This window comes from Rhinopithecus bieti, unplaced genomic scaffold (assembly GCF_001698545.2).
Source record: "Rhinopithecus bieti isolate Rb0 unplaced genomic scaffold, ASM169854v2 scaffold_1853, whole genome shotgun sequence".
NCBI lineage: Eukaryota > Metazoa > Chordata > Mammalia > Primates > Cercopithecidae > Rhinopithecus > Rhinopithecus bieti.
This window is the reverse complement of record NW_016804151.1, coordinates 602,525-626,699: the sequence shown is the minus strand read 5'-3', so window position 1 is coordinate 626,699 and position 24,175 is coordinate 602,525. Positions and strand designations below refer to the sequence as shown.

General features: G+C 38.4%; 1 protein-coding gene across 1 annotated transcript in view; it reads right to left on the bottom strand.

The window, feature by feature from the left end:
* Window positions 1-24,175, bottom strand: part of PRRC2C (proline rich coiled-coil 2C) — a 107,192-nt gene that overhangs the window by 24,886 nt on the left and 58,131 nt on the right. The window contains 8 exon segments of the mRNA XM_017866893.1: window positions 1,278-1,370; window positions 2,789-3,040; window positions 3,211-3,399; window positions 8,602-8,687; window positions 11,568-12,448; window positions 12,450-12,463; window positions 19,068-19,222; window positions 23,384-23,592. Coding sequence (XP_017722382.1) covers window positions 1,278-1,370; window positions 2,789-3,040; window positions 3,211-3,399; window positions 8,602-8,687; window positions 11,568-12,448; window positions 12,450-12,463; window positions 19,068-19,222; window positions 23,384-23,592 — 1,879 coding nt within the window.

The following is a 24,175-nucleotide window of genomic DNA, read 5'->3' as shown; positions in this document are numbered from 1 at the left end:
TATGTGTGTATATATATATATTTAAACCACTCTCATTTTAAAAAGTCGGGGGTGGGTGGGGTGGGGAGGAAAGTTGAACAAATCACATTAATCAGCTCCTAGAGAGCTCTCAACACCAAGAAAAAATGTGTGACTCACTCCTTTCTACTCCTTTTCTCAGCTACATATTTAGTACAGTCCTTCAGCTGAACTACAAAAATTGGATCAAGTGACCCCTAATGCAGCTCACCTTTCTAAAATTCCATATACTTGATGCTAGAGGGAAGAATAGAAAGCACAGAAAAAAAGAAAGAAGATAATAAAGATTTTTGTACTCAAAATGATAGTTAAGGCTCTTTGTGACAGACCTTTAAATAGTTATCTGTAAAGGATTTTTTTTAAAAAGGATGATCAACATTTTAGTCTGATAGCCTTTGCTTATTACAGAAGGTGATATTTAAAACAGAGAGCACTAACCAAATTTCTATCACAACTGGTCTCCAAAATAAGGACCATGCAAGTAACTTTTAAAATGTTCTTCTAAATAAATGACACTGTACAACTATGGCAAGCTACCTAATGTTTCTGGGCTAATAATTTTTCATCTGTCAGTCAGTGAACTAAGCAAAATGATGAACTGTACAGACTTTTAAACACAACCTTGAATTATATTAGTAACATGGTTGCTCTAGAAAACTAGGTCCTAAGTTACAACATGACTTAACATCACCTTATATTAGAGCATCTCAGAGTGTTTGGTGTACTTATGTATACAATACATTATAGCTCAATCTACACAACAGGAATGTTGTTAACACATTGGTATTTTTTCTTTTTTAAAGACATACTTGATTCTTTGGGAATTCTACAGTTGTCTTTTAATTCTAATTTTAGTCATCTCAAATAAGTTAAGTTTCACTTAATTATAAAAAGGTTTTATGTAAGAAAACAAAATCACCAACCATTCATGTTGAATTTGTAAAATGTGAGAGCTAAAACAACTTCTTACCAATACCAGGTTAATAAGATTAGTATTTATATGAAACCAAGCCCGCGCACCCCAAGCCTTCATCTTAAATGGAAAGCAGATGGCTTTCAGAGGAAAAATAAAAAAAACTCAGCTTTGATTACTTTTACTAATTATATTACAGCGCTCCTACAAACAAATTTACTACCAACTCTTTCCCTGAGCTAAATATTGATCACTACACTACAGTAAATGAAACATGAAATAATGTACTAGATTATAATAGCCAGGTTCCAATCCAAACTTGCCACATCTCAAACTGATTACTTACATTATTAACCAAAGTATCCTCCATCTTTGTGTTATTAGTAGCCACAGTGTTAGGCAGAGAAGAAGAGGGTGTAGTATAGTCTGTTACAGACTCCTGCGAAGTAGTAATAGAAAAAGAAAATACATTTTAAACTGAATTAATTGCTCACTTTTTTTTTTTTTGAGTCTCGCTATCATGCGGGCTGAGTACAGTGGCATGATGTCAGCTCACTGCAACCTCTGCCTTCCAGGCTCAAGTGATTCTCGTGCCTCAGTCACTGAAGTAGCTGGGATTACAGGCATGAGCCACCATGCCTAGTTAATTTTTGTATTTTTAGTAGAGATGGGGTTTTGCCATGTTGGCCAGGCTGGTCTCGAATTCCTGGTCTCAAGTGATCTGCCTGCCTCAGTCCACCAAAGTGCAGAGATTACTGGCATGAGCCACCACACCTGGCCAAATTGCTCACTTTCTAATGATAGCCTAATAGTTGTAAAGTTGTTCTGGAAGAAAGCAGAAGACAGCAGACTTTAAGACTCAACTCATTCAATTAATTAACTAACAATGGAATAATACGACACAGACTCACCATCAAAATGACAGCATTTCAACTACTGCTGCATTCTTGTACATTTAGTACTAGGAGACTCTGTCAATAGTACCAAATATTTATTTCTGTGGGTTATTAAAATAACCTTTTATGTGTTTCCCATGTTCATTCTATAGCTCACCATCAATTACCAAGATCTTAGTTGTTGTAATTACTTAGGTTTTAGGGTATACTCCTTGTTTCCTGTCACAAATCTCATTTTGAAATATGGCAGAGTAGGACCACATAAACTATTATTTATATGATTTCAGTTGCATGGCAATTAAAAAGAGAATAATATTCAGATAATATAAAAAATTGCATGTAACTTTTTTCTCAGTGAGTTTATGTCCCAGAGTCAACATAAAATGGCAGATAGGTTTGCTATTCCCACAAGTGTCAGTTCCCATAGTTAATCAACATATCTTGTCTTAATGAGTATTTTTAGATACATGTTTCATTCAATGTGGCCCCTTAATGTGAGTTAACAGCCTCTAGTGCTCAACCAAAGAAACAGTTATCTGTTCTAACTATGAAAGAAAACTGACTATACTGGAGTTACTAAAAGTCTGCCTTATTTCCTGACTTTAGAATGTCACCAGTGGGCAAGATAAAGCTCCACGGTAATTCTATTTATATTAAAAGTCATATAGAGCCATCTTCAAAGCATTCCGATTTTGTGTAGATGTTTTTCACTTTAAACTACTCAAAATAGTCCAGAATTTAGAGTAAGTTTCCTCAAAAAGAAATATAATTTGCTATAAAGAATTTCTTTAGATTACATATGCATACTAGGAAATAAAATCTTCTTTGTAGAAATAACCTCTAGAGTTAAATGCCTCAGCAGGAAAAAAAAAAAAAAAAAAAGCAGACTGTTGCTGTTCTTCTCATTCATTTTAGACATGGTTTGCATCTACTGAACTGGAAATTCCTACATGTGGCTTACCTTTGCATTAGTACCATATTCTGCAGATGATACCGAGATCATTGTTCCTATTTCAGCAGACATTTCTGAGACTGCTTTAGTTTCCTTTGTTGTGACAGGATCTGTGCCTCTGACTGTAGCTGCGCTTGGTTTCTCTTGTCCTTCTGGCTCCACCTGTTGGGCATCTTTTACTTTTCTATTTTTTAATGAACGTTCCTTTCCAATGGGACCAGGTTTATGTTCTTTGTTTTCTACTGGACTCAAATCTGGAAGCTAAAGTCAAATGTTTATGATAAAACTATGTTTATGATAAATGAATATCTTTCATCATTGCATCATGATCAAAGATATTCATTAAAACTAAGTTCAATTTTAAAACTATTATTTGCTCTTCATGTTATTGGCCTTCATAAAATTTTATCTGGATTATAAAGTATATTTACCTTCTGGGCTTTGATAGGTCCTGCCCGTGGCTGCTTCTGCCGCTGTTCTTTAGGTTCAGGTATCTTGTCAGCAGATTTTTCCGAAAGCACAGGAACAACTTCATTTTCATTTCCATTTGAAGCTGGAGCACCAAACTGAATTGTATCAGCTCCAATTTCAAGTCCACTTTCTTGACCATTCTTCGCTCCCTAGTAAAAGAATGTTTTAAAACTTGCTTGCAAAGCATAGTTCAGATGTGACCGATTTATGAAGTACTATATAGTTTAAGTACAATAGAAGGTTTAAGGCAATCTACATATTAACTGAGATTGACATTAATTATATTTTAGGAGAATTTTCTCTTAACTGTTGTTTATCTGAACAACTGATAAATGAAACTCGTGTAAGACTGAAGTTTTTAAAGTCCTGGCTCTCCTGAGTGTGATCATGGGCAAAGCACAGCTTCAAGCTGTTTCCTCATTTAAAACAATCGTAAAAGCAACACACAAAGACACCACTACCAACAAACAGATGAATGAACTGGAAATAAAAGACAGTAGTTAAGTGTCACCTGCTTCTCAGAAGTCTGCTTTGAAAATGAAATTTAAGAAATATAATACAAACTTTGTGATTGGTAACATAGAGCACACATCTAAACAACAATCCACCAATTAAACAGTTAATTTGGGCCGGGCATGGTGGCTCACACCTGCAATCCCAGCACTTTGCGAGGCCGAGGTGGGTGGATCACGAGGTCAGGAGTTTGAGACCAGCCTGACCAACATGGTGAAACTCCGTATCTACTAAACACAAAAATTAGCTGGGCATGGTGGCATGCGCCTGTAATTGCAGCTACTCAGAAGGCTGATGCAGGAGAATCACCTGAACCCGGGAGGTGCAAGTTGCAGTGAGCCTAGGTTGTGCCACTGCACTTCAGCCTGGGTGACAAAGCGAGACCTGTCTCAAAAACAAACAAACAAACAAACAAACAAACAAACAAACAAAAAACCCCAGCTAATTTGTTGAGCACCTTCTTTGTGCTAATCAGATGTGCTAATCAGTCTATCTGCACAATTTGCATTCTAGCAGGGAAAGCAAATAAAGAACTAAAAAGTCAGATAAGCAATATGCAAAAAGGGTTAAGAGACCAGCTACTAGACTGGTAGACAGAGAAAGCCCCTGAGGAGGACACACTGACATTGAATCTAGAAGACAAGATCAGTGGAAAGAGTTTAGGGAGACCACATACCTAGGGTAAACGTCAAGAACAAAAAAAAGTCAGTGAGGCTGAAGCATAGCAGGTAGGGGGAACAGTTGTAGCAGACAGACAAGCAGGAGGTTAGGTGACCTAGGGCTTTGCTACAATTAATCTTTTCATGAAAAGACAAAAAAAACAAAACTAGTGTCAAAATTCAACTAAAGCTTCTTTTAATAATTGAATCACTACTCCATGTCATTTTTGGCATTCCCAAACCTAGCATGGTCAATTACTACATAAGGTTAATGTTATATCTACCAGGATACAATGTCAAGAGTATGAACAAGGCATGTAATTCAGATTTATTTTTAATATCTAAATAGTCACCTTCAAATACAGTCATATGCCATAATGATGATGTTTAGCTAACGACGGACCACATATACAAGGGTGGTTCCATAAGATTATAATATCGTATTTTTACTGTACCTTTTTCTATGCTTAGAAACACAAATACTTACCATTGTGTTACAACTGCCTACAATATTCAGTATAGTAATAAGCTGTATAGGTTTGCAGCCTAGGAGCCATAAGCTATACCATCCAGGTTTGTGTAAGTAGACTCTATGATGTTCACACAATGACCCATTTCTCAGGATGTATCTGTTGTTAAGCAACGCATGAATGTATTGGAAAATACTGATGTAAATTAGAATAAAAATTTCTTTGCTTTAGTCAATGTTGAAATTCTACAGTCAGTTAAGTGTACAGTTAGAAAAGAAAATGATGCAGTAAGTAGATTGTGAAGGTTATTAACTGTATGTACAAAAATGTTAAGAACTTGTACATATTGAGTAGAAAAACAGAAAAATAACTGTCAAGTTAATGACTATTAGAGAATGTTATATCCCTTGAAACGAAAGTGTTTATGAAAACTACATAATACAAAGAATGATAAAAGTTTAGACAATATTATAATATCAAGTCTTTGTAAGGCTAGTTGGTGTAACTAACATTGATAACTTTAAGTAAAATAATCATTAAGAGCTCTATTTCACCAGAATAATCCAAGAAAAAGTCCTTTAGGGGATTCTTTCCATCCTATGAAATATCAACTTTGCTAATACAAAATTTTATCATGAGGAAAAACTCCAAAATAATGTATGACATTCACAAAATATCATCTTCTATACAGAAAACATAAAGAACATAAAGACAATGAAGAAAAAAGTATGAGAGAAAAATGAGACACCACTAAAATATCTTGCTCCACCACTGACTGAAGGTAACTGTAAACACCCAATTTATCACTGTAAACTTGTAGAATGCCTGCAAGAAAAATCTTGCAGTTGGGAAACAATCTTCCACTCTGTACTTCATACCAGCATGAAAAATCCTGAAATGCTCTCTATGACTAATCATAATGCTAATACCAACAGGCAGAAGAAAAAGTACTAAACTGAAACTCTTAAATATTGAATGCAGTGACTCTTGAGCTGTACAGAGTTCTCTGAAGAATCTGTAACATCAAAACAGATGATGAAGTCTATTCTAGACCTACTAAGTCAGAAAACTGGAGTGGAGACAGAAGTAGCAGGAAGACTTCTTTAACGAAAAAAAAATCTTTTAGCACCTATAAGGCTATACAAAAATTAAAATAAAAAAAATAAAATCTCAACTATATTTTCTTCTACTGCCCTATTTTTTTCTGTACTCCTTTATAGCAAAATGACATTCATATACAGTTGGCTCTCCTTATTTGCAGGTTCCATATCTGTGGATTCAACCCAGTATGGATGGAAAATATTCAGAAAAAAATAATAAATGGTTGTGTCAGTACAAGAACAGACTGTTCTTTCTTGTCATTATTCCCTAAATAATATAGTGTAACAACAATTTACATATCATTTACATTGTATTAGGTATATAATTAATCTAGAGATGATTTAAAGTACACAGGGAGATTGTGAATAGGTTATATGAAAATACTGCTTCATTTTATATGAGACTTGAGCATCCCTGGGTTTTGGTTTTTATGGTGGTGAAAACCAATCTCCATAGATATGGAGAGAAAATGGTACTCATCTTTCCTTTCATTTTCTCTTAAACTCACTCTTTCATCCAGGCTTTCATCCCTACTACTCTACCAATAATGTTCTTATCAAAGTCATCAGTGACCATCATATAACTCCAACTATCAATTGAACACCTATATTGACTGACCTGCCAGCAGCCATCTGACACACTTAATCTATTCCTTCTTTGAACTTATCTTTCACTTGCCTTTTAGGATACTTCTCTAATCACTTAGCTTCTCTAATTCCTACATTTCCTGGAGTCAGAAAGCCCCAAGACTTAATTTTTGATTCTCTTTCCTAACTACTCTCATTCTCCCTTGGTAACCGTATACAATTCTATCACTTTAAACATATCTATATGCTAACGATTTCAAATCTGTTATCTTCAAACTAGATGAACTCTTCTGAACTACAGACTCATATCCAACTACCTGACATTTCCACTAAGAGGTATAATAAGCATCTTTAACATGTCAAAAACTGAACTTCTTATCTTCACCCCGAACCGGATCCATTTAGAACGTTCCAATCTCAGTTACTGAAAATTCTAATTATTTCCTACTGTTCAACCCCAAAATTTTGGAGCTAACTTTGACTCCTCTGTCCCTTCTCATACCCCATTTAACATTTTAGTGAATCTTGTCAGCTCAATCTTCAAAATACTCAGAAACCAACTATTTCTCATGACCTTTCATGCCACTTCCCAGGTTTTAAGCTATCATCACTTGATTATTGTAATATCTTAACTTCTATTCTTGCCATCTATGGATTATTTTTCACAGACCATCCAGAATAATTTTAGAAGTCAGATCCTGTCACTCCTTGCTCAACACCCTCCAATGTCTTCCTACCACTTCCAAAGGCCCTGCAGGATCCACCTGCTTCTCAGGTGTGACCTCCAACTTCATCTATTCTCTTTCCATCTCTTACTTCACTCCAGCCATATGGACTTCCCTGAACTTCCTCAAACAAACCAAGTGTGCTGCTGTCTCATGGCATTCGTATTTGCTATGATCTGAACTTGGTATCTCTTTTCCTAGGACATTCGAATAGCATGCTCTCTTATCTCCTTCAAATCTTTAACTCAAGCATTATCTAAGTAGGCTTTTGTGGTCACCCTATATTAAACTGTCTTTGTGAACCATGGAAAATTCCTTATGTACCTTCCCTGCTTTGTTTTTCTCCACAGTGCTGATCACCATCAAACACACAATATGTTTTTTTATTAGTGCTTTCTCCTCACAGGACAATGGAAGTTCCATGAGGATAGGGCTTTTTGACTGTTTTTAGTCCCAGTTTTGTAAGCCCACAGGTTAGAACACTACCTAGAATAGTGTGAGTGCTTAATAAATTTTCGTTCAATGAATGAATGAAGAATCACTGACCCCTAACAGTCATTTACCAGTATCACATTTGAGAAATTATGTCAGAATAACAATCTGCTATAAAGTTTCTAAATACTTATACTACTTAAGTCCTCAAGATAGAAATATGGGAGAAAAGTCCAGAAAACAATAACTGCACTTTTATTTGCTGTATCATTAAGATCTTTCTTGAGATGAAATTGAAAACAAGTGTTTAATGTCTAAAAGTGACACACCTTATAAATGTAAAGATGTAGCAGCCAAAGTATCACTTGGGAAATTGTTAGAAATTTATTCAAACCTCAACCCAGACCTAATAAGTCATGAACTATGGGCATGGGGCTCAGCAATCTTAAGTTTTAATTGCTCTCCAGGTTAATTCTGAGGCATGCTATAAGTTTTGTTTTGCTTTCCAGATGGGGTCTTGCTCTATCACCTACGCTGGAGTACAGTGGCACAGTTATGACTTTACTGTAGCCTTGACCTCCCAGGCTCAAGTGATAGTCCAACCTCAGCTCCAGAGTAGCTGAGACTACAAGCACATGCCACCACAACCGGCTATTTTTTGTTTTGTATGTAGAGACAGAGTTTTCCTACATTGCCCAGGTGGGTCTCACTATGTTGCCCCGGCTGGTCTCAAACTCCTGGACTCAAGCAACCCTCTCACCATGCTAGGATTACAGGTATAAGCCACCACACCCGGCCACAATGAAGTGTTAGGGAAAACCCAGCACACTGACCCCACCAATGCTGTTAAAAGCCTATTCCTACCTCCGATGAAGCAGCTGATCCAAACGATGTTAAGGGCTTATTCCACGCACTGACTGAAGGTGGCTGTGGTGGACTAATGGGACCTACTGGAAAGAAGCCATAGGAAACACGATTAAGATTTAGAGTCTAATAATCTCTAACCCATTTAACCCTTTCCTTAATCTCCTATTGTTTGGCTATTACTAGCCAGGCAATAAAACAATCACTTTTCAAATCACACTTACAAAGATTATGTATCAACATACAGGCATACCTCAGAAACATTGCGGGTTCAGTTCCACACCACTACAATAAAGCAAGTACTGCAATAAAGCAAGTCACATTAATTTTCTGGTTTCCTAGTGCATATCAAAAGTTCTGTTTACATTATACTACAGTCTAATATGTAATAGTATCATGTCTTTAAAAAGGTATATACCTTAATTTAAAAAAAAAACTACCACTAAAAAAGAAGCTAATCATCATCTTAGTCTTTGAATCGTAATTTTTTTGCTGGTGGTCTTGCCAGTGGAGATGTCGATGGCTGCTAACTAACCAGGATGGTGTTTGCTGAAAGCTAGCATGGCTGTGGCAATTACTTAAAATAAGACAACAATGAAGTTTGTAACATTGACTATTCCTTTCATGAATGACTTCTCCGTAGCATGTGATACTGTTTACCCATACGGTAGAACTTCTTTCAAAACTGGAGGCAATAGTCTCAAATCCCATTGCTGTTTAATCAACTAAGTTTATGTAATATTCTAGATCCTTTGCTGTCATTTCAACAATGTTCACAGCATCTTCACCAGGAGATTTCGTCACAAGAAACGACTTTCTTTGCGTCAGAGTTATTTCCTCCACTGATGTCTTGAATTCCTCCAAGTCATCCGTGAGGGTTACAATCAATTTCTTCCAAACTCCTATTAATGTTGATATTCTGAAATCCTTCCATGAATCACTAATGTTCTCAAAGGAGTCTAGAACGGTAAATCCTTTCCACATGGTTTTCAAATTTCTTTGCCCAGATCTATCAGAGGAATCACTGTCTATGGAAGCTGTAGCCTTAGAAAACGATTTCTTAAATAACAAGACTTGAAAGTCTAAATGCTCCTTGATCCATGGGCTGCAGAATGGATGCCATGTTGGAAGGCATGAAAACAACATAAATCTTCCTGTATTACCTTCATCACAATTCTAGGGTGTCCAGATGCCCCGTCAACAAGCTTATATTTTGAAGGAAAGCTTTTGAGCATTTTTCCCCCCGAGCAGTAGGTCTCAACAATGGGCTTAAAAATAATAGGTATGGGCCAGGCATGGTGGCTCATACCTGTAATTCCAGCACTTTGGGAGGCCGAGGTGGGTGGATCACCTGAAGTCAGGGGTTCGAGACCAACCTGGCCAACATGGCAAAATCCTGTCTCTACGAAAAATACAAAACTAGCCAGGCAGGGTGACGTGTGCCTGTAGTCCCAGATACTCAGGAGGCTGAGGCAGGGGAAACTGCTTGAACCCAGGAGGTGGAGGCTGCAGTGAGCCGAGATCGCGCTACTGCACTGCACTCCAGCTTAGGTGACAAGAGTGAAACTCTGTCTCAAAAAAAAAAAAAAAAATTAGGTATGCCATTTTGTAAACAGATGTGATGTCATCTAGGCTTTGTTGTTCCATTTCTAGAATACAGGCAGAGTAGATTTAGTATAATTTTTAAGGGCTCTAGGATTTCAAACATGGTAAATGAGCACTGGCTTCAGCTTCAAGTCACCAGATAAATTAGCCCTTAACAAGAGGTCAGCCTGTCCTTTTAAGCCAGGCATTGACTTCTCCTCTCTAGTCATGAAAGGCCTAGATGGCATCTTCTTCCAATAGAATGCTGTTTCGTCTACATTAAAAATTTATTATTTAATGTAGCCTCCTTCATCAATTATCTCAGTTTTGGATCTTCTGGATAACTTGCTGCTTTACCTTGCGCTTTAATGTGATAGAGGTGGCTGCTTTCCTTAAACTTCCTGAACCAACCTCTGCTAGGTTCAAACTTTTCTTTGGCAGCTTCCTCACCTCTCTCAGGCATCACAGAATTGAACAGAGATGGGGGTCTTGCTTCGGATTAGGCTTTGGGTTAAGGGAATGGTGTGGCTGGACTGACCTGCTACCCAGACCACTAAAACTTTGTATCAGCAATAAGAATGTTTTACTTTCTTATCATTAGTATTGATTACTGAAGTAGCACTTAACTTTTGACCTATCGTGGCTTTCACCATGCCTTCTTCACTGAGCTTAATCATTTCCAGCTTTTGATTTAAATTAAGTCAGATGTACATGACTCTTCCATCCACTTGAACACTTAGAAGACACTAGAGGGTTATTAATTGGCCTAATTTCAATACTGCTGTGTTCTTAAAGAATGGGGAGGTCCAGGAGAGGTAGAGACCAGGGTACAGCTGGTCAATGGAGTGGTCAGAATACACAAAAACACTTATCAATTAAGTTCACCATCTTATTTGGGTGTTCACGGTACCCTGAAACAACTACAATATCAAAGATAACCGACCACCATAACAGATAAATGATGAAAAATTTGACACAGTCCAAGAACGACCAAAATGTGACACAGAACATGAAATGAGCACATGCTGTTGGAAAAATGACACCAGAAGACTTGCTTGACACAGTTACCATGAACTTTTAATTTTTAAAAATGCAGTGTCCACAAAGTGTAATCAAATGAGGTATGCATGTACAAGTCTCCCCCAAACATTGCCTATTATTTTCTCATCAACACAAAATTATTTCCATAAAATATAATATGCTTGTTAAACATGCTTGAAACAAACATTTTAAGAAAGTTAAGAGAGGATTACTATTACTTTTTCCTACAATAAAAAAATGAGATGGCTAGAAAACACTTAATGAGTATATAAATAAAATTGAAAAGAAACCTCAGTATTCCCATGCCATTCCCCACCCCTCTCTTCTCTTTTGTAACTTACATTTCTTAGAGATATCATTCAGCACAGCTGGTGGGGCCACCTTGTTATCCCATAATTCAGCTGTCAGAGTGCCATGTGACTGTGGGGTCTGGATGGATTTTCCTGAGGCTACGTAATCTGTGCCATTAGGTGTTTGAGCTGAAGGCAGCCTAATTGACGGTGGCGGCTGTTTTGAAGGCTGTGATGGAGTCTGTAGTGGATTCTGGACTGGTTTGTGGGTCTGTGCCTGAGTCTGGGCTGGAGCAGGTGGGGCGGAAGTTGGGGCTGAGACTGGGGTGGTGACTGGGGCTGGGGCTGAGGCAGGGACAAGTGGGACTGAGGCAGCTGGGGCTGAGGCTGGGATAGTTGGTGCTGTGATGACTGGGGCAGCTGGGGAAGAGGCTGCTGGGGCTGGTGTTGGAGCTGAAGTTGGTGCTAGGGCTGAAGCAAGAATAGGAATTGAGGCTGAGGCAAGAATGGGGACAGAAGCTGGGGTTGAAACTGAGGCAAGGATGGGGGTTGGAGCTGGGGCTGAGGCTGGAGCTGAAGAAGAGGTTATAGCTACAGCTGAAGTAGAGGCTGGAACTGAAGCTGAGACTGAGGCTGAGGCTGAAACTGGAGCTAAGGGTGAGGCTGGAACTGGAGCTGAGGTTGAGGCCAGAACTGGAGCTAAAGTTGAGGCCGGAACTGGAGCTGAGGTTGAGGCTAGAATTGGAGTTAAGGTTGCTGGAACTGCAGCTGAGGTTGAGGCTGGAACTGAAGCTGAGGTTGAAGGTGGAAGTGGAGCTGAAGCTAGAGGTGGAACTGAGGCTGAAGACTGTGCTTGCTGGATTCCTGTAGCCTGTTTTTTGGCAAATCTTGGAGGAAGCTTAGAAGTCTGGCTTCTTCCTTTTCATTTGCATTCTTTTGTTCCAGACCTAAAAAATTAACAGGGATAATTTTGTCAAAATGCAGCTGAAAGCAACAGTTCATAAATGCAACTTTTAACAAAACTAACTCCCACTAACTTGGCTGCTTTACTTTGCAAAATAGGTACTCAAACTACAAAATGTCAGCGTTGCTAATAAGATTTTAAATGATGAGAAGCCAAGATGATACTGAGACAAAAGACAAATAGGTATTGTACATTCTCGACATACAAGTACACAATTCTGAAATTCAAGAACTAAGAAAGTTTGCAGTAAATTCATTTGGCAACAAACCTTAACTAAGCTAACAAAATGCGACTTATAGTCTTAACTCATATATTTGCCGCAGACATTAATTTGGGCAGTGTGGCTGTTATGATACAGGGGAGATGCACTACTATTTTACCTTCCTAAATAAATGACTTCTGAAAATTTGGTTCCAAAGGTTATATGCAATCAAACGAATACTTTATCTTGATTCACACTGTGTATTTAAATGAACTAATACAGATTACAACAGATACTTTTGTAGGCCAGGAATCCAAAATCTACTGGTTCGTGACATTTGTGTTCATTAGCTTTCCAAGATAATTTAAAATCAACTCAACTTTGCCTTGGGGCAAATAAGGTATCCCTAGTATACAATATGTTGTTAAAGTAAAGATAGTCTTGAGGAAGCAGCAGTTGCCATTCCAAGATGGTCAAATAGAAAAGGCTCCGGTCTTCAGTTAGCAGTATGATCAACGCAGAAGATGGGTGATTTCTGCATTTCCAACTGAGATACCAGGTTCATCTCACTGGGACTGGTTAGACAGTGGATGCAGTCCAAGGACGGTAAGCAGGGCAGGGCATCACCTCACCCGGGAAGCACAAGGGGTCGGGGGATTTCCCCTTCCTAGTCAAGGGAAGCCATGACAGACTGTACTTGGAGAATCGGGACTCCCGCCCTAATACTGCACTTTCCCAATGGTCCTAGAAAACGGCAAACCAGGAGATATCCCGTGCCTGGCTCAGTGGGTCCCACGCCCACGAAGCCTTGCTCAATGCTAGGGCAGCAGTCCAAGATCAAAGTGCGAGGTGGTAGCTTGGCTGGGGGAGGGGTGTCCGCCATTGCTGAGGCTTGAGTAGGTAAACACAGCGGCCGGGAAGCTCGAAATGGGGAAGCCCACCTGCATTTCAACCAGGTCTGCCTGCCTCTGTAGACGCCACCTCTGGGGGTAGGGCATAGCTGAATAAAAGGCAGCAGAAACTTCTGCAAACTTAAATGTCCCTGTCTGACTGCTCTGGAGAGAGCAGTGGTTCTCTCAGCATGGTGTTTCAGCTCTGAGAACAGACAGACTGCCTCCTCAAGTGGGTCCCTGACTCCCGTGTAGCCTAACTGGGAGACACCTCCCAGTAGGGGCTAACACCTCACACAGCCAGGTGCCCCTGAGACAAAGCTTTCAGAGGAAGGATCAGGCAGCAATATTTGCTGTCCTGCAATATTTGCTATTCTGCAGCCTCTGCTGGTGATACCCAGGCAAACAGGGTCTGGAGTGGACCTCCATCAAACTCCAACAGACCTGCAGCTGAGGGACCTGGCTGTTGCAAGGAAAACTAACAAACAGAAAGGAATAGCATCAACATCAACAAAAAGGACATCCACACCAAAACCCCATCTGTAGGTCACCATCATCAAAGACAAAAGGTAGATAAAACCACAAAGATGGGGAGAAGCCAGAGCAGAAAAGCTGAAAATTCTAAAAAAGCAGAGCGCCTCTTCTGCAAAGGATCACAGCTCCTTGCCAGCAATGGAACAAAGCTGGATGGAGAATGACTTTGACGAACCGACAGAAATAGGCTTCAGAAGGTTGGTAATAACAAACTTCTTTGGGCTAACGTAGGATGTTCAAACCCATCACAAGGAAGCTAAAACCCTTGAAAAAAGCTTAGACGAATGGCTAACTACAATAAACAGCTTAGAGGAGAACTTAAATGACCTGATGGAGCTCAAAGGGAAGCCCATCAGACTAACAGGAGATCTCTCGGCAGAAACTCCACAAGCCAGAAGAGCGGGAGCCAATATTCAACATTCTTAAAGAAAAGAATTTTCAACTCAGAATTTCACATCCAGCCAAACTAAGCTTCATAAGTGAAGAAGAAATAAAATCCTTTACAGACAAGCAAATGCTGAGAGACTTTGTCACAATCAGGCCTGCCTTATAAGAGCTCCTGAAGGAAGTACTAAATATGGAAAGGAACAAGTGGTACCAGCCACTGCAAAATCATGCCAAATTGTAAAGACCATCGATGCTAGGAAGAAACTCCATCAATTAATGGGCGAAACAACCAGCTAACATAATGACAGGATCAAATTCACACATAACAATATTAACCTTAAATGTAAATGGGCTAAATGCCCCAATTAAAAGACACGGACTGGCAAATTGGATAAAGAGTCAAGACCTATCAGTGCGCTGTATTCAGGAGACCTATCTCACGTGCAGAGACACACATAGGCTAAAAATAAAGGGATGGAGGATGATTTACCAAGCAAATGGAAAACAAAAAACGCAGAGGTTGCAATCCTAGTCTCTAATAAAACAGAGTTTAAACCAACAAAGATCAAAAGAGACAATGAAGGCCATTACATAATGGTAAAGGGATCAATTTAACAAGAAGAGCTAACTATCCTAAGTATATACGCACCCAATACAGGAGCACCCAGATTCATAAAGCAAGTCCTTAGAGGCCTACAAAGGGACTTAGACTCCCACACAATAATAATAGGAGACTTTAACACCCCACTGTCAATATTAGATCAATAAGAGAGAAGGTTAACAAGGATATCCAGGACTTGAACTCAGCTCTGCACCAAGTGGACCTAATAGACTTGTACAGAACTCTCCACCCCAAATCAACAGAATATACATTCTTCTCAGCACCACATCGCACTTATTCCAAAATTGACCACATAGTTGGAAGCACTCCTCAGCAAATGTAAAAGAACAGAAATCACAACAAACTGTCTCTCAGACCACAGTGCAATCAAACTAGAACTCAGGATTCAGAAACTCACTCAAAACCATTCAACTACATGGAAACTGAATAACCTGTTCCTGAATGACTACTGGGTACATAACGAAACGAAGGCAGAAATAAAGATGTTCTTTGAAACCAATGAGAACAAAGACACAACATACCAGAATCTCTGGGACACATTTAAAGCAGCATGTAGAGGGAAATTTATAGCACCAAATGCCCACAAGAGAAAGTAGGAAAGATCTAAAATTGACACCCCAACATCACAATTAAAAGAACTAGAAAAGCGAGAGCAAACAAATTCAAAGTTAGCAGAAGGCAAGAAATAACTAAGATCAGAGCAGAACTGAAGGAGATAGAGACAAAAAAAAAACCCTTCAAAAAAAAAATCAATGAATCCAGGAGCTGGTTTTTTGAAATGATTAACAAAATTGATAGGCTGCTAGCAAGACTAATAAAGAAGAAAAGAGAGAAGAATAAAACAGACACAATAAAAAATGATGAAGGGGATATCACCACCTATCCCACGGAAATACAAACTACCATCAGAGAATACTATAAACACCTCTACACAAACTAGAAACTCTAGAAGAAATGGATACATTCCTGGACACGTACACCCTCCCAAGACTAAACCGGGAAGAATTTGAAACCCTGAATAGACCAATAACAGGCTCTGAAATTGAGGCAATAATTAATAGCCTACCAACCAAAAAAAAAACTCCAGGACCAGATGGATTCAGAGCTAAATTCTACCAGAGGTACAAAAAGGAGCTGGTACCATTCCTTCTGAAACTATTCCAATCAATAGAAAAAGAGGGAATCCTCCCTAACTCATTTTATAAGGCCAGCATCATCCTGATACCAAAGCCTGGTAGAGACACAACAAAAAAATACAATTTTAGACCAATATCCCTGATGAACATTGATGTGAAAATCCTCAATAAAATACTTGTCAACCAAATCCAGCAGCACATCAAAAAGCTTATCTAACAAGATCAAGTTGGCTTCATTCCTGGGATGCAAGACTGGTTCAACACACGCAAATCAATAAACGTAATTTATCACATAAACAGAAGCAAAGACAAAAACCACATTATCTCAATAAATGCAGAAAAGGCCTTCGACAAAATTCAACAGCCCTTCATGCCAAAAACTTTGAATAAACTAGGTATTGACGGAATGTATCTCAAAATGATAATAGCTATTCATGACAAACTCACAGCCAGTATCATACTAAATAGGCAAAAAAACTGGAAGCATTCCCTTTGAAAACTGGCACAAGACAGGGATGCCCTCTCTCTCCACTCCTATTCAACACAGTGTTGGAAGTTCTGGCTAGGGCAATCAGGCAGGAGAAAGAAATAAAGGGTATTCATTTGGGAAAACAGGAAATCAAACTGTCCCTCTTTGCGGATGACATGATTGTATATTTAGAAAACCCCATCGTCTCAGCCCAAAATCTCCTTAAGCTGATAAGCAACTTCAGCAAAGTCTCAGGATACAAAAGCAATGTGCAAAAATCACAAGCATTCCAATACACCAATAACAGACAAAGAGAGCCAAATCATGAGTGAACTCCCATTCACAATTGCTTCAAAGAAAATAAAATACCTAGGAATCCAACTTAACAAGGGATGTGAAGGATGTCTTCAAGAAGAACTAGAAACCACTGCTCAACGAAATAAAAGAGGACACAAACAAATGGAAGAACATTCCATGTTCACGGATAGGAAGAATCAATATCATGAAAATGGCCATATTGCCCAAGGTAATTTATAGATTCAAAGCCATCTCTATCAAGCTACCAATGTCTTTCTTCACAGAATTGGAAAAAACTACTTTAAAGTTCATACAGAACCAAAAAAGAGCCCACATTGCCAAGACAATCCTAATCAAAAGAAACAAAGCTGGAGGCATCACGCTATCTGACTTCAAACTATACTACAAGGCTACAGTAACCAAAACAGCATGGTACTGGTACCAAAACAGAGATACAGACCAACGGAACAGAACAGAGGCCTCAGAAATAATACCACACATCTACAACCATCTGATCTTTGACAAAACCTGACAAAAACAAGAAATGGGAAAACGATTCCCTATTTAATAAATGGTGCTGGGAAAACTGGCTAGCCATATGTAGAAAGCTGAAACTGGATCCCTTCCTTACAACTTATGCAAAAATTAATTCAAGATGGATTAAAGACTTAAATGCTAGACCTAAAACTGTAAAAACCCTAGAAGAAAACCTAGGCAATACTATTCAGGACAAACGCATGGGCAAAGACTTCATGACTAAAACACCAAAAGCAATGGCAACAAAAGCCAAAACAGACAAATGGGATCTAATTAAACTAAAGAGCTTTTGCACAGCAAAAGAAACTACCAGCAGCGTGAACAGGCAACCTATAGAATGGGAGACAATTTTTGTAATCTACCCATCTGACAAAGGGCTAATATCCAGAATCTACAAAGAACTTAAATAAATGTACTAGAAAAACAAACAACCCCATCAGAAGTGGGCAAAGGATATGAACAGACACTTCTCAAAAGAAGACATTTATGCAGCCAACAGAGACATGAAAAAATGCTCATCATCACCGGCCATCAGAGAAATGCAAATCAAAACCACAATGAGATACCAACTCACACCAGTTAGAATGGCAATCATTAAAAAGTCAGGAAATAACAGGTGTTGGAGAGGATGTGGAGAAATAGGAACACTTTTACACTGTTGGTGGGAGTATAAATTAGTTCAACCACTGTGGAAGACAGTGTGGTGATTCCTCAAGGATCTAGAACTAGAAATACCATTTGACCCAGCTATCCCATTACTGGGGATATACCCAAAGGATTAGAAACCATGCTGCTATAAAGACACATGCACATGTATGTTTACTGCAGCACTATTCACAATAGCAAAGACTTGGAACCAACTCAAATGTCCATCAATGATAGACTGGATTAAGAGAATGTGGCACATATACACCATGGAATACCATTCAGCCATAAAAAAGGATGAGTTCATGTCCTTTGTAGGGACATGGATGAAGCTGGAAACCATCATTCTCAGCAAACTATCGCAAGGACAGAAAACCAAACACTGCACGTTCTCACTCATAGGTGGGGACTGAACAATGAGAACACTTGGACACAGAGGGGAACATCACACACCGGGGCCTGTTGTGGGATGGAGGAGGAGGGAGGGATAGCATTAGGAGAAATACCTAATGTAAATGATGAGTTAATAGGTGCAGCACACCAGCATAGCACATGAATACATATGTAACAAACCTGCACCTTGTGCACATGTACCCTAGAACTTAAAGTATAAAAAAAAAAAAAAAGAAAAAAAAGATGGTCTTTGATATAAGTCAAAATACAAGGAGCTACAGTCCTTATATTTTATTTAAAATTTCCTTTGATTCCAGTCAAAATGATTTAAAGTTGGGAAGATGATGTCACTCTTAACACCTGAATAATGAATACAGTCTTGACTTTACAAGTAGATAAAAACCTTGAACATTTGCTGATACACTTTGGGCAACAAATCTAAATAACTAGCAACAAGTTGAAACCAGATTTAAACCTGTATGACTTGTTCTTCCTTCTTTCGGCGTTCTTCATCCTGTAAACGTTTTTGTTGTTTTTTGGATACCACTTCAGTAAAACCATCATCATTCAAATTTGACTGGGGATCTTCAATTACTGTTACTTCAGGATGATCATCAATTATAACAACACCTGTGGGTGTGGGAAAGGATTTAAGATATTTTCTGTTTTTCAAATGTTTCCCACCCTATAGCATGGCCATTCATTGTAAAGATTTGAAAAGATTTCATACACTTAAAGTTAAAAATAAAAATCCTAAAACTGGCCAGGTGCAGTGGCTCACGTCTGTAATCTCAGCACTTTTGGAGGCCAAGATGGGCATACTGCTTGAGGCCAGAAGTTCAAGACCAGCGTGGCCAACATGACAAAACCCTCTCTCTACTAAAAATACCAAAATTAGACAGGTGTGGTGGTATACACCTGTAGTCCCAGATACTTGGGAGGCTGAAGCACAAGAATCATTTGAACCTGGGAGGTGGAGGGTGCAATGAGCTGAGACCATGCCACTGCATTCCAGCCTGAGTGACAGAGTGCGACTCTGTCCAAAAAATCCTAAAAATATCTGTTTTAAATGACATAGATCTTTTTTTTTCCTTAAGTAATATAGTGGTAATGCCTTAAGAAAAAAAATCAAAATTTTCCTATGAACTAACCTCTATCTCTTAGCCTTAGATCTGTATAGTGCTTTAAAAGATCTACAAAACATTCTACCTCATTTGCATCTAACCATTCTAAGAGGTGGCTGTTACTATTATTTCTCTTTTTCAAAAAACGAAATAAACTGGCTTAGTGCTTCAGCATATTGGGAGGCCGAAGTGGGAGGATCATGTGAGGCCAACAGTTTCACACCAGCCTGGGCAACATGGGGAGACCCTGTCTCTACTTTAAAAACAAACATATAAATAAATAAATAATGTTTTAAAAAATGAAATAAACTGATTTAAGGTAAGATGACCAGCCTAGTTGGTCTTATGACTCTTAATGTCTCTGTTTTATGTAGACCCTTGTCTACAGCGTGGAGTTTTTAAAAATAAATGTGTTATGGGCAATGCAGTGAAACCCTGTCTCTAGAAAAAATGTAAAAATTAGCTAGGTGCACGCCTGTGGTCCCAGCTACTCGGGAGTCTGAGGTAGGAGAATGACTTCAGTTGGAGGAGTTGAGACGGCAGTGAGCTGAGATCATGCACTCCACCCTGGGAGAGAGAGACCCTGTCTCAATCAATTAATCAATCAATTAAAATAAATAAATGTGTCAGCTGTGTGTGAATGTAAGATGGCATAGGTGAACACATACCAGAATCATCTAGGTGATGAATAACACAAGATCATTTTTCAACCTATTTTCCCACTAACCATTACTTTGTCTGTCTTAAAATTATCCTATATCCCAGTCAGTATGTGAAATATAAATCCATCAAATAATATTTCCAAGAAAAATTAAATTACTTCAGGTAATGTAATTTTTTATTATAGGTATAATGTCTGAACAATAACTGTAAGTATCAAGAAAGAGTGAAGCAATTTAAAGAAATTATTTAATTTTCAAACAATATACAATATTTTAATTGGAAATTACACATACAATAAAAATATTTTTCTTGGAAACAATAAGTATACAATTCAGGATGGTGATGACTTGTTAGGTACAGCAACAAGGAAGGTGATAACTTATTAGGTATAGCAACATAGGTATGATCAGGGAAGTGGTCACAGAGAAACTATCTACAAACAATTCTAAAATAGTTAAAACTTAGCATTAACATACACTGAGAGATGAAATGAAAAATGACTACTGGCTTTCACTCCTTAGAAACTGGCTGGGCATGGTGGCTCACACCTGTAATCCCAGCACTTTGGGAGGCCGAGGAAGGCAGATCACATGAGGTCAGGAGTTCAAGGCTAGCCTGGCCAACATGGTAAAACCCTGTTTCTACAAAAAATACAAAAAAAATTAGCTGGGCATAGTGGCACGCGCCTGTAGTCCCAACTATTCAGAAGGCTGAGGTAGGAGAATCGCTTGAACCTGGGAGGCAGAGGTTGCAGTGAGCCGAGATCATGCCACTGTACTCCATCTTGGGTGACAGGGCGAGACGTTACTGTTACTCCATTTTTCTAATAGAAACTTGATTTCAGGCAGGCATGGTGGTTCATGCCTTTAATCCCGGCACTTTGGGAGGTCAACGTGGGCAGATCACTTGAGGTCAGAAGTTTGAGAGCAGCCTGATCAACATGGCGAAACCCTCTACTAAAGCCTCTACCAAAAATACAAAAAATTAGCTGGGCATGGTGGCACGTGTCTGTAATCCTAACTATTAAGGAGGCTGAGGCAGGAGAATCATCTGAACTGGGGAGGTGGACGTTGCAGTGAGCTGAGATTATGCCACTGTATTCCAGCCTGGGCCACAGAGTAAGACTGTCTCAAAAAAAAAAAAAAAAAGGAAACTTGATTTCAAAAGAAAAAAAAACCCCAGTTGATTCTGATTTATAAGACAAGTCTACTTGTTTTAAAATCCTTTTAAAATCATTAACTCTGTAAAATGAAGCATATTCTCATTTCAATGAAATGTCTAAGTCAAACATTTCAAAGGATGTCATGCACACATTACTTCAGACTGATGGAAAGACCTCGTCGTAATTCTAATATCATCTCAGTGTTTCACTTACACTAAAATGTGTGTGCATAAAGCCTATCTTATTATTTCAACTTCCTTATTTCACCCAACTACATGTTAGCATTTATCGAAAATTTGAACACTACATTTCAGTTTCCAGTGCCCTCTTCTTTTTACCATTTTAGGTTAGGCATATTACTTAAAAACAATGTTACCAGGAAAAGAACTAAAGGCGACTAACTCTTAAAGATAACTTTAATGAGTTGAAGTGAACAGCTTATTTTTGAATTATAAGTTTTTATTGTTTCTTGTTATGTCTTTTGCTTTTTTTTTTTCTTAACAGGCATGCGCACCAGCCTGGCTAATTTTTAATTTTTAGTAGAGATGGAGGTTTCTCCTGTTGGTCCAGGCTGGTCTCAAACTCCTGACCCAGGTGAATCCACCCACCTCGGCCTCCCAATAGGCTGGCCCAAAGTGCTGGGATGACAGCCCTGAGCCACTGCGCTGGGCCTAGTGGCTCACGCCTGTCATCCCAGCACTTTGGGAGGCCGAGGTGGGCGGATGGCTTAAGCTCAGGAGTTCGAGACCACCCTGGACAACACGGCGAAAACCCATTTCTTTAACAACAAAAAATTAGCTGGACATGGTGGCTCATGCCTGTAGTCCCAGCTACTGGGGAAGCTGAGGCTGGGGAATTGCTTGAGTCTGGGATGCAGATGTTGCAGTGAGCTGAGATTGTGTCACTGCACACCAGCCTGGGCAACAGAGTAAGACTCTGTCTCATAACAAACAAACAAACAAATGAAGAATGTGCATTGCTCACTAATTTCCAGGTAATGCTGATGATGTGGGGATCACGCTTTGAGAACCACTGGTCAAAAAATAATGTCCATGAGCTGTGCTCAAATCAGGGCTTAATATGTACAAATAACCATCAGGCAGATGAAAGAAAAACCTCATCTACATCTCTCATACTAGAATAACTGCAACTAACCCAACTTTCCTATTACTACTACTATTACTACTATCTGAGCTATCTGGTCTTAACTTAGTAAATATCTCGATTTTATTCAGTATTTCCAGTTTCATCCAAATGAATGGCAAATAGTACATTTTACATGTACAAATGTCTATACACAGATACTCCTTGTCTGTTTCCTCATCTAGTATTTTTTTGTTGCTTGTATTATCCTTCACATTTGATCCTCTATTACTTCATGGCTTTCCCGGTTATCCAGTGACACTGCCTCTTGTCCTATTATTTTGTATTTGTCGTATCTTAGACACTAATTTTACCAAGGACATAATTCACCGAGTTTAACATTTAATTTCTTTTGTTTTTAATCATACATCTATACCAATATAACTAAGAATCAAATTTCAGTGCTTTCTCAAATCTGGCAAACTAGAGTGTTTACTTAATTTTCTTCCTCTTTTTTGGAAGAACAGTGCAATGCTATTGGATTATTTTAACAAAATTTTATTAAGCATTCAAGGCTACACTAAAAGCTGGAGTTATTTTAGTTTAAGTTCAATCAGTTAGTGTTTCATAATCAGCCACTATGTATACCTTGAATTGTCCAACTCTTTCCTTCTTGGAAAACTTCTTTAATTGTGGCATCTACATTTTAAAATGTAACAAATAAATAAATAAATAAAATGAAAGAAACCTAAGACATACTTGCATAATTGTTGAGATCAAACTGTGACAGAGCATCCACTTTCTCTTTAGGTTTTTTAGGACCTGGTTTGGGGTCTTCTCTTTTTTTCCCAGTAGAATCTTTGGAGTTCTTTTGTCCTGTACCATTAGGTACTCCTTCCTGATGGTGTGCAGAGCTGCCATTGACAAGGTCAACCCCAGTTGTGCCTGCAGGCTGGTCATCAAATGGCCTACAAAAAGATGACTTGAGGTATTACTATTTCCACCTATCCGAACAAAAGAAAAATGCTCTTATTGGCAGTTTCTAAAGTTCATTCTAAGATGAAACACTGCTGGGATAGAAAACTCTAACTGTAACCAAACAAGCATTAGTGACTTTTGTTGAATACAACCTTACTAAAACCAGGTTTCCCAAGAAAGTAGACTAGCTCCCTAGAGTTCTTTCCAGCAATTAAATTCTAGAATTCTAATTATACTAGAAGTTCTTAAAGAGTCTATTTGTCTATCATATTATAAATGAGCTAATTAACACTGTTTATAGCAGAACATTTCTGTGATCCAAGCAAATTCAAAGTATTCACAAATGGATGCCCTCTAAAAGTGGGCAGCATATGAAAATAAAATTTTAAAAGCATTCTATATTTACAACTATGTAGATTTAAGAAAATAATCAGATTTACACATTGATATAATTATTTTAAAACCTTAATATAGAAATAATTCACTTCACAAACCAAATGTATCCCCTACAGTTCTTATTTCCTAAAAGAATAATTTCAGGTTGATTTTTTTTTAAATTTCCAAGTGAAAAGG